General features: G+C 56.4%; 1 protein-coding gene across 1 annotated transcript; it reads right to left on the reverse strand.

Moving 5' to 3' along the window:
- Positions 1-1,933: 1,933 nt before the first annotated feature.
- RPRM (reprimo, TP53 dependent G2 arrest mediator homolog) lies at positions 1,934-2,872 on the reverse strand. Its single transcript, XM_048310205.1, has one exon. The coding sequence runs from the start codon at positions 2,611-2,613 to the stop codon at positions 2,221-2,223; it is 393 nt and encodes a 130-aa protein (XP_048166162.1). The 5' UTR covers positions 2,614-2,872; the 3' UTR covers positions 1,934-2,220.
- Between the last annotated feature and the right edge of the window lie 10,531 nt (positions 2,873-13,403).

The raw sequence follows: 13,403 nt of genomic DNA on the forward strand, positions 1-13,403 counted from the left end.
CTGCCCTTGCAGCTTTCCAGGGGTTTTCCAAAAAATGACGGGAGCAGCTGGAAAAACTCCATTCCCCCTGAGGTTCCTGCTCCTCTATCACCCCAAAAATGCGGGATTGAGGTGATCCCAGAGTCTGAGAGGTTCTTCCAGCCCTTCCCTCTTCCTGCCCGTGGACAGGGTATAAATATCCCATCTGTTCTCCTTGCCAATTCCCAAATCCCCACGGGACAGAGGGAGAGAGGCCCAAATCCCACAGATGCCCTGGATGTGTCCCAACACCTCCATAGCACCCAGCAGGAAAAACCCTTTTCCCAACTGTTCCCTGCCTAAAATGAGGGATATTTTTAGGGATTAGAGCCACCAACACTGGGTTAGGGTGGGGGCACCAGGCAAGGAGGGATCTTGGATTGAGGCTGAAAATTCCACAGTTTTAGGTCAGAACCAGGAGTTTGCCTCAGCTTGGAATTGTGGTGTTGGGAAAAGCCGTGGCTCCTGGCAAAGCTTAATCCAAATGCCTTCTACTCCAAGCATTCCCTGTAATAAATAAAGGATTCCTAATGGATTAACTCCCAAAAAGTGCCCGAGCGTTCAGTGCACTCCTGGATATTCCAGGATATGGGAATGCTCGTGTTCTCCGCTTCACCATGAAGTGATTCCAGTTGAACAGCTGGAAGTGCTTTGGAACGACTGGAACCTCTCTATTATTTCTCCCTCTTATTGCGTTATCCTAAAATCCCGCTTTTCCTAACGTTCCTCTGGCACTAAAGGGTAAAAAAGGGGAATTTTGGACAGATTTCTCCAGCTGGTTCAGCCGGGATGCCTCGGGAGCGTTTCTGTTCCGTGGTGCCCGATCCAGGGTGTGTTTGTTCCCGGGAGAACAGGCAGATCTGTTCTTTGTCTTTCCCTTAAACGTGGCTGGAAATGAGGGATCGCTGCCGAGATTCCTGCCGGCCTCAGGGAATTGATTCCATGGGGATGCTCTGCTTTGTCTCAGCTTCTCCCAGGAGTGCCTCTGGCAGCTCCAGCTTTTCCCACCCCCTTCCAGGCCAGGTGTAAATGGATTTCACCTTTTCCACTCCAATTTAAACTCCTCATTACCTCTCCTAGGGGTGTCCATAAAATTTCGGGAGCTCGGCCATTTCCAGCCCCGGGAAAAACCAGGAAGCTCCAAAAAACTTCCAGCACTAAAAACCTGGACAATGAACATCTCCCAGCAGGAATTTGGGTGTCGGGAGAACGATTTTCTCGCAGGTTGTTGGATCCTCTTCGTCCCCATGCCGCTGCCGGGATTCCCGGGAAGTGGCCACCCCTCCCCCAGCCGATGTGGATGCATGGATTTATCCCCAGGAGGATCCCGCCGGGAATGGGAGAAACACCCGGGAAAGCTCGCACGGAAAGATCCCTAGGGAGGGAATGGACGGAGGAATCCAAATCCCGTGGGAGCAGCGGCTTCTCCCTCCCTGGAATGTGCCCGTGCGAAGTCACCTGTTGGGCAGGATTTTAGCTGGGATAATAAAACCCGGATTTGGGGGTTTTCCAGAGCCAAAATTCCCGCTGTGTTCCCGGCCAGCGGGATACAGCCGGGGTGGGCTGCGTGGATTCCCTGGGCACAGCCGCGATCCAGGGGCAGGAACGTAATTCCCGCATCTCCCCGCGCGCAGGGATGCGGGTCCCGCGTTCAGCCAGACGCGGGGGCTGGAAAAGCGCCGGAAAAGCGCTGGAAAAGGGAAGTTTTAACGCGGCTGGACGGGAAATCCCGCCCGGACGGGCCGCGGGGGGACAGGGAAAGCTCCATCCCGGCCGCTCCCCGCTCCCCTCCGCGGCATCCCGGGACTCGCGGGCGGGAGGGATGGGATGGGATGGGATGGGATGGGATGGGATGGGATGGGATGGGATGGGATGGGATGGGATGGAGGCGGACGGAATAAGCAGCCCAGACCTGTTGCCATCAGAGCACGCTTTACTTCGGCAGCCGCGGGCGGCGGGACGGGACCGGGACGGACCGGGACGGGCCGGGATGCGCCGGGATGGGCCGGGATGGGCGGCTCCGGCCACCCCGAGCATCTCCTGGCCTCCGGCATCCCGGGATCCGTTCGCCTGCTGCTTTTCAGGAGGCTCCAAGCCGAGCCCGCGTGTCCGCGGGAGGGCTGCGGGCGGTCAGTCCGGCGGCCAGCGCTGCGGTCAGTCCGGTGGCCAGCGCTGCGGTCAGTCCGGTGGCCAGCGCTGCGGTCAGTACGGCCCCACCACCACCGCCTCCACCTCCTTGGACGGGCGGCGGTCCTTGACCAGAAAGTTGATCATGCCCTCGGACTTGATGAGGAGGTTGCAGCCGAGGAAGAAGATGCCGAACACCACGGTGAGGGCCAGCACGCACATGACGGCGATCTGCACCACGCGCATGATGTACAGGCTGCGCTCGTCCGCCGCCGCGCCGCTGCCGTCGGTCACCACGGAGGCGGCGGTGCAGCAGCGCAGCGCCCGCTCCAGCTCCAGCGCCAGCAGCCCCGCCGCCGCCGCCGAGGAGCCGTTCAGCCCCGCCGGGATCGCCAGCGAGCCGTTCATCCCTCCTGGAATCCCCAGCGAGCCGTTCATCCCTCCTGGAATCCCCAGCGAGCCGTTCATCCCCGCCGGGAGCCCCGCCGAGGCGCCGCTCGTCCCGCCCGGCAGCCCCGCGGCCGCCGCCGCCGCATGCAGGCGGCCCGAGCCGGGCCGGGCGGAGCCGTGCCGAGCCCAGGCGAGCCCAGGCGGGCCGGGCGGAGCCGTGCCGAGCCCAGGCGAGCCCAGCCTGGCCGCTCCGCGCTGCCCGCCCGGCACCGCCCGCTCCGCTCCGCCCCGCGGGAACAGCCGGGGAGGGGACCGGGATGGGATGGGATGGGATGGGATGGGATGGGATGGGATGGGATGGGATGGAGAGAGGGAGGGGAGAGGGGTCGGAGGGAGAGTGGGTGGGGATGGAGAGGGAGGGGAGAGAAAGGGGTTGGGGATGGAGGGAGGGATGGAGGGTGGGGATGGGAATGGGGAGGGAGGGGACGCGAGGGAGGGGAGAGGGCTTGGAGTGGGAGGGTTGGAGTGGGGATGGGAGGGAGAGAAGGGAGGGTTGGGATGGGCAGGGAGGGAAGAGCGTTTGGGAATGGGAAGGAGGGTGGGGATGAGGAGGGAGGGTTGCGATGGAGAGGGAGGGGAGAGGGTTTGGGGTGGGAGAGGGAGGAGGGAGTGGGGAGGGTTGGAGGGTGGGAAGTTGGGCTGGAATGGGAAAGGATCAGGGAGGGGTTTTGGGGGCACAGAGGAGGGGTCGGCGTGGGGAGGGCTCGCGAAGGGGAGCGGCTCTTTGGGAATCGGGATGGGGGATCAGGAAAGGGGGAGGGCGGCGTTTTGGGGGTGGCTTTGGGAAGAGGGAAGTGCATTCGGCTTGGAAAAGGGTCGGGAAGGGGAGCGCGTTTGGGGAGGCGGGAGGGGGGTGCGGGGAAGGGGTTGGGAGCACAAAGGGCTGCGAGGGGGCTGCGAGGGGGGCCAGGGAGAGTGGGGAGGATTTGGGGAGCAGGAGAATGGGATTGGGGGCTTGGAGAGCTGGATGGGGCAAGGGGGGATGTGAGGGGCCTTTAGGGAGCGGGTTTGGATGGGAGAAGTTTGCAGGGGGATGAGGAGGGGGATTTGGGGGAATTGGGGGTTTGGAGGCATTGGGGCAGCAGGATTTTTGCCCGTGGGATTTGTGCTGGGTTTTGGCGAACGGATTTCAGGGCCGGACTCTCCCAAGGGAGGGAGCTTTGGGAATGGGGTTTGGGAGTGCTTTTAGGGGAACTCACAGGGATCAGATTTTGTGGGAGCGGGATTTCCCACGTGGGTTTTTCTTGTGGCAGCGAGTTCTGGGCTGTGCATTCCCAGGGAGTAGGGTTGGGAAGTGGATTTTTGGGAAAACGCGTCCGGGAAGAGGTTCCTGTGGTGAGGGGATGCAGAGCCGCTCCTGGGAACTGCGGGAAGAGCCAGAGCCGCCCTTTGGGGCCCTGTGGGCTCAGGTGGTCGAACCCCCCATTCCCAAAGTTCCCCCAGCTCTGTTTTCATGGAAGATCCAGCTCCAAGCGTTTCGGAGCCTTCCCGTGTGCCCGGGAGAGGCGGCAGAGGAGCGGGGACAGCCGGGTGTGACCCTGGGGTGCTCCTGGGCGCCGCGCACCCCTGAACCCCACTGCCCCTCCCTGGGGAGCCCCCGAGCACCCCAGGCATCCAAACTCTTCCCAGGGGCCTGGGGATTTTGGGGAATTCTTGTCCCCCTCAGCTCAGGGGAGTGCCCAGCCCGGGGCTGCTCCTGGGACCAGCTTCCCACGGATGATCTGGGAGGTTTTGGGGATGACTGGAGCAGCTCCCGACAGCCAGAGCCGTGGGTTGGCTGCGCATCCCGACATTCCAGCTCCTGGCGTTCCCAGGGATGGGCAGCACGATCCAGAGCTCCGGCCGAGCCATGACTTGGGAGATTTCCTGGAGGAGGCTCTGGATGCAGAGCTGGGAGCTGCGGCCCAGCTTAACCCTGTGCTGTCCTTGCCCGAGTGCGGTTGGGATCATCCCAAACATCCTGAGGGATCTCTGTGTGGTTATCTCAAACATCCTGAGGGATCCGTGTGGGATCAGGGGCTGGGACAATCCCTGCCCGGGGGGTGCAGTGGCCATGGGGCTCCTGGGGATTTCCTGGGATTCTCCTCTTGGGAATGAACCAGCAGAGAGGCCTAGGCCTGGAGGAAGGATGTTTTCCAAAGCCCTCCCAGCTGAATTTTCCTGGTGTGGTGGCTTGGGGTGGCACTGGGGATGGCACTGGGGTGGCACTGGGGTGACACTGGGGTGACATTGGGGGTGACACTGGGGTGGCACTGGGGTGACATTGGGGGTGACGCTGGGGTGGCACTGGGATGGCACTGGGGTGGCACTGGGGTGGCACTGGGATGGCACTGGGATGGCACTGGGGATGGCACTGGGGTGGCACTGGGATGACATTGGGGGTGACACTGGGGATGGCACTGGGGTGGCACTGGGATGGCACTGGGGTGACACTGGGGTGACATTGGGGGTGACACTGGGATGGCACTGGGGTGACACTGGGGATGGCACTGGGGTGGCACTGGGGATGGCACTGGGATGGCACTGGGGTGACATTAGGGGTGACACTGGGGTGGCACTGGGATGACACTGGGGATGGCACTGGGGTGGCACTGGGATGGCACTGGGGTGACACTGGGGATGGCACTGGGGTAGCACTGGGATGGCACTGGGGGTGACATTGGGAGTGACACTGGGATGGCACTGGGGGTGACACTGGGGTGACACTGGGGTTGACACTGGGGTGACACTGGGGTGACACTGGGGTGACACTGGGATGGCACTGGGATGACACTGGGGTGACATTGGGGGTGACACTGGGGTGGCACTGGGGTGACATTGGGGGTGACACTGGGGGTGGCACTGGGATGGCACTGGGGTGGCACTGGGGTGGCACTGGGGGTGACACTGGGGTGGCACTTGAGGGCTTAGTGCCAGGGGAATTCTGGACTCGATGACCTTGGAGGGCTTTTCCAATGAAACCATTCCATGATTCCATGTTGCACTGGATCATGGGTGTCACCTGTCCCCACGCCCTGTCCCCTGCACCCCTGGGCCACCTTTAGGGTCCCCTGTAGGGGTGACGGTGCCCTGTGGGGTCCCTCCCTGCCGAGAGCCCCCCAGCAGTGGGGCCGTGCTGGCCCTGCCTCGCTCTCCCAGCGGATGGGAACGTTTTGTTTTCCAGTTGGAAGAAAAAGATGGGATCCATCCTAATGAGCCAAGGCAGTGCTGGCAGTTACTGCAGCCAGAGGAAAAGCTGGAAGAGCTCTCGGAACTCCACACGACTCCCGTTTGGAGCGTGGTGTCCTCCCTTCCCATCGGGCATGTGGGGCAGGGTCCGTCCTTGGGCCCTGCTCCAAATCCCAGCTCCTGGCAGCTCCACGGGAAAATGATTCCAATCCCTGAATTAGGACAGGAACAATCCCATCCCTGAGTTGGGACAGGACCAATCCCATCCCTGAATTAGGACAGGAACAATCCCATCCCTGAGTTGGGACAGGACCAATCCCATCCCTGAATTAGGACAGGAACAATCCCGTCCCTGAATTAGGACAGGAATGATCCCATCCCTAAATTCTGTGGGAGAAATCCCACGTGTGCTTTCAGCTCTGAGGAGTGAGGCTGAGAGCAAGGAGAGTTGGAGCCACTCCTGCTCTGGGAATGCAGGTTTTCCATGGATTTATCCTTTGCAAATCCTAAATGTGAAGTGCTTTGGGAATGTTTTCTGGGAAGTGATGCCCTGAGCAGAGTTAGGCCTGACTTAGCAGAGGGACATGGCAGCCTCGTGGTGGCTGTGTCAAAATGCACGAAAGCCTCAGAAGTCACGGAAAACACCGTCCCTTTCCCATGGAGATCCCATCTTTTTTGGTTTTCTGGGATAAGGGAACAATACCAGGAGTAGCCTTGGTCAGAGCAGGCACCCCTGGGGGGTTCTACCACCCCAGTGGAATGTCAGGGCAGGATGAAGGCAGGACTGGACCCCTGGATGTCCCTTTTATCCTTGGGATTTGCCAGCTGGAATGGGATTAGCGCTGGGAAGGAGTCTGCATTTCATCTTTCCAGGGAAAGAAGTCCCTAGAAGCCTTGGGAACAGGGATTTGGGGCAGGGCAGTGCCAGGTGGGTGCAGAGCCCATCAGGGCTCAGGGAAGGGATCGCTCCTCTTCCCGCTGGATTTGTGGATCACCGGAGGTGGAAAGGCTCCTGTTCCCTCCTCCCTATCCCACACATCCCGGTCCTGTTCCCTCCTCCCTATCCCACACATCCCTGTCCCGTTCATCCCTCCCTATCCCACACATCCCTGTCCCGTTCATCCCTCCCTATCCCACACATCCCTGTCCCGTTCATCCCTCCCTATCCCACACATCCCGGTCCCGTTCATCCCTCCCTATCCCACACATCCCGGTCCCGTTCATCCCTCCCTATCCCACACATCCCGGTCCCGTTTCCTGACTCGGCCCCGTATCCCGGGATGCGGAGCGGGGCCGGGATTGCCGGGAGAGCAGTGACACCTAGTGACACCTCGGGACTCCGAGATACCGGGACTCAGGGATACAGGGGCTCCGGGATACCGGGACACAGGGATACAGGGATACAGGGATACAGGGACACGGGAATGAGCCCGGGAACTGGGACGGGCGCGGCCACGGGCTCCGGGCAGCCGTTTCCCCACCGCTTCCATTTTCCAAGGACAGGAATCCCTTTCCAAGGACAGGAATCCCATTCCTGAAATCCCAGGAGGGCCTGCCTGACTGGCTGGTACTGCAGAGTACTTCAAATTCCCGGGAATTCCATGGCTGGAATCAAGGACCATGGGATGGTTTGGGGTTGGAAAGGACCTTAAATCCCATCCCATTCCCCCCTTTCCACAGGTGAGGACACGTCCCACTATCCCAGGCTGGCAGGGACCTCCTGCAGCCACCACACCTCACTGTGGGAATAATCCCGGGAATCCCAGGGCTGGATAAAAACCTGGGATTCTCCCCAGGGGAATTTTAGAGCCCCAGCAGTTTTAATTTTTCCCTGTTTTTTCCCCTACATTTCCACTTTGGTTGTGGTCGGGATTTGTTCTGTTCCAAGCAGGGCTGTGCACACAAAATTTGGGAAATTTTAATTTGGGAAAGGATTGTGCCAGGATCCCTCTCATCCCAGGATCCAGCTGGGAATCCACACTGCCAGCAGGGCCGATATCCCAATATCCCACACCAGGATCCTCCTTTTTGGGATAGAAGAATTCCCAGCTTGGTTCTGCTCCAGTTCGTTATCAAAGTGGGATAAGCAGGAATGAAAGGGTGGGAAACAATCCCATGGATTGGTGGGATGTGGAGCTGGTGAGCGACTCTAGAGGCCATGGAGAGGTTCCAAGGGCTGGAGCCGGGCTGGGAGAGCTGGGAATGTTCCCCTGGAGAAGGGAAGGACACAGGGAGAGCTCCGAGCCCCTTGCAGGGCCTAAAGGGGCTCCAGGAGAGCTGCAGAGGGACTGGGGACAAGGCATGGAGGGACAGTTCACAGGGAATGGCTTCCCAGTGCCAGAGGGCAGGGATGGGTGGGAGATTGGGAATTGGGAATTGCTGGCTGGGAGGGTGGGGAGAGGCTGGGCTGGAATTCCCAGAGCAGCTGGGAATAGCAGGAAAGATCCTTAGGAATGCAGAGCGGGTTTACAGCCACCGGTGTCGGTTTGATCCCAACACATTCCCGTTTATCACCAGCCATCCAATCAATACGGATTTCTTCAGCTTCCCAAATGTTTGGGATCATGGGATGATGGAGGAAACTCTGGTCACATTCCCAGAGCAGCAGTGACAGAGTTTCATATAAAGGGCAATTAAAACTCCAGTTAAATTCCAATTAAATTCCAATTAAAATCAATCTGCCAGTGCCATCCAAGAGTTCTCCTAGGGGATGGAAGAGTTTTCCCAGGGAATGGTGCTCATCCACTGTGTCAGTGGATAAGGAATGAGGGAGGGGCCTTATTAGAATGTTTTAAGAGGAGCAGGGGTCTCTTTCCTTGGGATTTGGGAATGAAATCCCAGATCCAGGTGCAGGGATCAGCCCTTCCCACCCCCTGCATATCAGATCCAGGTGCTCTGGGTTGGGAAGAGCGTTCTGGGTGGGGAAGGATCCCGGACTTAAGGGATTTTAGGAGTGCTTGAAATCAGGGAATCTGCCCGGGAATGCGGGATCTGTGACCTGGGATGTGAGAACTCCCAGAGATGGATTTTAGGAACACTTGAAATCAGGGAATTCCCTCGGGAATGTGGGATCTGTGACCTGGGATGGGAATAGACTCCCACAGAGGGATTTTAGGAGTATTAAAATCAGGGAATCTGCCCGGGAATGCGGGATCTGTGCCCTGGGACAGAGGGATTTTAGGAGCATTAAAATCAGGGAATTCCCTCGGGAATGCAGGATCTGTGCCCTGGGATGTGAGAACTCCTGGAGATGGATTTTAGGAACACTTAAAATCAGGGAATCTTCCCGGGTATGGGATCTGTGTGCTGGAAACCTTAAAAGCACAGTGGATAAAAATGCACTGGTCTGGCAAATTGGGACGGACATTCCAAGAGGGATTGGAACACCGTGGGAGGCTCTCCCCCAAAATCCCATCTGGTTTTCCATCCTGCTCCTTCAAATACGGCAAAATCAAGACACTTCCCACACCTCGTGGAAAACATTCCAAAGAAATAGGGGGGAGGGAGAGGGGGAAATCCTTTAATTCCAGAGTGGCTGGAGTGGGAAAGGACCTTAAATCCCACCCCATTCCATGATTCCTTTCCCATATCACCTCCCACTATCCCGGGCTGATCCAAACCCATCCAGCCTGGCCTTGGATGCTTCCAGGGATGGAGCACCCATGGAATAACCTGTGCCAGGACCTCCCCGCCCTCCCAGCCAGGAATTCCTTCCCAAAACCCAACTTAAATCCCCTCTTCCTCAAATAAATCAGGGCTCTGGAATGAGAGCGGAAACCTGGAAATGCCAAAGAAACCCGGGAATAAAACCCAGAGCTTGGGAAAAGCGGATGCTAATAAAGCTCAGCCGCCATTCCAGAGGGAGGGATAAAACTTCCCAGCTGGAATTTATGCTCCCTCTGCATGGCTGCAGTTGGATCCTGTTCCAAGGCTAAGAAATTCCCACAGAAAAGCTTTCCCTGTGGATCACAGCAGATTCCCGACTTTCCCCACCTTCCTCCCGTTCCTGGTTCCCCAAGGATTGCAGCCTCTGGATGCTTCCAGCCCTGTTTGCCATGGGAATATCCGTGCTCCAGAGGCAGGATGGGAGTCAGGGAAGGTTGTGATCCCCTTTTTTTAGGGGAAACTTGCTGCAGAGCACACTGAGCTGAAGTATTCCTGGAATATTTAAATGAGGAAAATCTTTCCAGGGCATTTTACATTTTGGTTGGATCAGCTCCTGTCAAACGTGGAATTTCCTGAGGTTCCCCTCAAATTTTGAGCCTGGAAGCTCCAGAAAATGAGATTTCAATGGCCCAATCCCAGAACCTGCTGTTCCTTAAGCCCCAACATCCCCCTGCTCTGTGGGATAATGCACCAGGAATACGGGAAAACAGGGAAAAATCCCAACCCTGGTGCTCACAAGTGAAACAGCTCTGGAAAAGGAACGGAAATGTTCCAGGCATGGATAAATCCTTGGATAGGACCCCTTTAAAAGGAGGCGGGAGCCCAACACCGAGGGCGTGGATTGGCTGCTGTGGGATCAGGATAGCCCAAAAACCCTCTGGAATTTTCCCCTGGATGGCGCTCGTTGCTTTATCCCTCTTTTTTTTGGTCCCAATCCCCCCCCATTCCATAATTCATCCCATTTCCATGAAAATAAAGGAGGGAGGAAGGATTTATTCCCGATGTCTCTTCCCATGGCTGGGCATGGAATGAGATGAGTTTCTCTCCCCCCAAATTCTGGAATTCTCTTTGGATACGGACACTCGGCCAACAAATGGGGCTGGGTTTGAAATGAAAACCATTCCATCCATGGAATTCTGTGGGGATTGGGATCCTCTGGACTCGCACTTGGAGCCAGGGATGAACATTCCCAGTCCTAGCAGCTCCTCATCAGCACTGAAATGGATTTTTATTGTTTCAAGGTTGACTTTAAAGAGATTCAGCATTTTTTTGCTGGAATTTTTCTAAAAAAAAAAAAAAAAAAAGAAAGGGAAAACTGCAGCAGCTCCAGCTGTTTTTTCCATATGGAAATTCCATACTGTATTCCTGTGTCTTAATTATCATTTTTAATGAGCGTTTTCCAGCTAATTTCGGAGTTTATTGTTCTCTCCTTGCTGTTTCCAAAGGTTCCATGGAATTTTCTTGCACACAATTCAAAGGGAATTTTTTGGGAAGGTTTAAAATTTTTTTTGCTGTTTCCTAGAAGTTTTTAATTCCAGCGAAACTTGGATTTTTGGGTTCTGTACAGCATCCATTCCCCATCTCCACTCATCCAAGGCTTTTTTCTGGGTGGGAATTTCTTTTCCAACTAAAACTTTTCTTTATCCTTCCCGGAAAACCCAGGAATTTAAAGATCCCTTTGCTCCCAGACACAGAAGCGGCGTCGTGGTCCTTGCATCCCAAAATCCCGGAATGCTTTGGGTTGGAAGGGACCTCAAAGCTCAGCCCGCTCCAGGATTCTTCCGAGCCCTTCCGTGAGTAAAACAGAAGGGTTTTCCTGCTGCTCTTCCACAGGGGTGGGATTGGGATCAAATTCACAATTCAACCGTGGAATTTTGCAGTTTCTTCCCTATTTTTGAGGATGGTTTGAACGGTGCCAGACTCCATGGATCAGGAGTTCCTTGGATTGCAGTTGGAGCAAAGCCCTTCCCGCGAGTATTGCCCCGAGGAGGGAAGGGATGCTCCGCGATTTCCCGGGAATTCTCCATCCCTGCATTCCCGGGAAGGGATGAACGCGCCCGGCCCTGGGCAGGGCTGGAGAGGAGAGCGCTGCAATGCAGAGGAATCCCTGGCTCATCCTCAGGGATGCAGGGAATGCTGGATTCCCGCCTTTCCTCACTCCCAGCTTTCCTCAGGAATCCTTTAACCCTTCCCTGAGCACCCCAAAGGGAGGGGGAAAATCCCCAAGGAATTTTTCGGGGGGGGGGGGGGGTTGGGAAGAGAAAGAGGCCTCTGAATCATTGATTAAATATTTTAATTAATGAAAAGCGCTTTTATTCCTTACTTTATAAGGAAAAAGTTCCTTTTACGGCTTCTTTTATAAAGGAAAAAGGGCTTTATTTATTTATTTTATAAAGAAAAAATGCTTTTATAACTTATTTTTTTAAAGGAAAAAAATCCTTTTGTGACTTGTTTTATAAAGGGGTATAAAAGCTTTTTTGGCTTGTTTTTTAAAGGAAAAATAAAGGTTTTTATTGCTTTTAGGGGGGAAAATAGGGAGAACTTGCTGCAGAGCACACAGAGTCAAAGTATTCCTAGAATATTTAAATGAGGAAAATCTTTCCAGGGCATTTTACATTTTGGCTGGATCAGCTCCTTTCAAACGTGGAATTTCCCGAGGTTTTTCCCAAATTTTGAGCCTGGAAGCTCCAGAAAATGAGATTTCAATGGTCTGATCCCGGAACCTCCCTGCTCCATGAATGAATGAAAATTAATTTTCATTAATTATGTTTTTAGGGGAAAAATGTTGTCATTATTTCTTGGATGAGGAACAAAATCCAAGGTACCCGGAGGTTTCCTGTGTCCGTCTGTGCCTCTGGTGTTCAGGAACAACAAATCCATTTATTGTTAAACCGACAATCAAATGTTGTGAGTCTGGAGTTCCTGGCACTGCCGGACAGACAGGAGAGGGAAAGGAGCGCAGGGATCTCTGGATCCAAGAAAACCTCCCTGGAGCCAGGCTGGGAGAGCTGGGAATGTTCCCCTGGAGAGGAGAAGGATCCAGGGAGAGCTCCGAGCCCCTGGCAGGGCCTAAAGGGGCTCCAGGAGAGCTGCAGAGGGACTGGGGACAAGGCCTGGAGGGACAGGACACAGGGAATGGCTTCCCACTGCCAGAGGGCAGGGCTGGATGGGAGATTGGGAATTGGGAATTGCTGGCTGGGAGGGTGGGGAGGGGCTGGGCTGGAATTCCCAGAGCAGCTGTGGCTGCCCCTGGATCCCTGGCAGTGCCCAAGGCCAGGCTGGACATTGGGGCTGGGAGCAGCCTGGGACGGTGGATGGGATGGATTGGGATTTAAGGTCTCTTCCCACCCAAACCATTCCAGGATTCTGGGATTTCCCCATGAACCTGGGCAGTCTGTTCCCGGCTCCTCCTGCACAGAGGATGAGCAGCTTCTACCTTTTGGTTTCCTTTCCCAAAGAGCGAATTTCCCTCCCAAAAGTCAGGAAATTCCAGCCAAAGGCCGGCAGGAGAGGTGCAGCCCCCGGGACTGACGGGTGTGAATCCAGCTGGGATGGGAAGGGCCCTTGGGACTGGGGACCTGGAATATGGGAAATAGCTCTGCTCCAGTGCCCGTGCCTGCCTTCCCTGTGCTTCCCTCGGCATTCCCTGTGCTTCCCTGGCCCCCCCAGCCTCCCCTGCTCCCTTCAGATCCACATCCCTGATCCCCTGCCCTCCTCATCACCCCTTCCCACATTCCCCCATCCCCTCAGTGTCCCTGCCCTTCCCCTGCTCCCCTCATCACCCCATCCCAAACCCCGATCCCCCCAGCGTCCCTGCCTATCCCTGCTCCGCTCAGCACCTTACCCCAGCTCTCCTCATCCCCTCTTCCCGCATTCCCGGCTCCCCTCCTCACCTCATCCCACCCCCCGACCCCTCTCCATCCCCGCCCCATCCCTCCCCATCCCCATCCCCGCCCCCTCTCCCCCGCCTCCGC

This window comes from Corvus hawaiiensis, chromosome 7, assembly GCF_020740725.1.
Source record: "Corvus hawaiiensis isolate bCorHaw1 chromosome 7, bCorHaw1.pri.cur, whole genome shotgun sequence".
In the NCBI taxonomy this organism is placed as follows: Eukaryota; Metazoa; Chordata; class Aves; order Passeriformes; family Corvidae; genus Corvus; species Corvus hawaiiensis.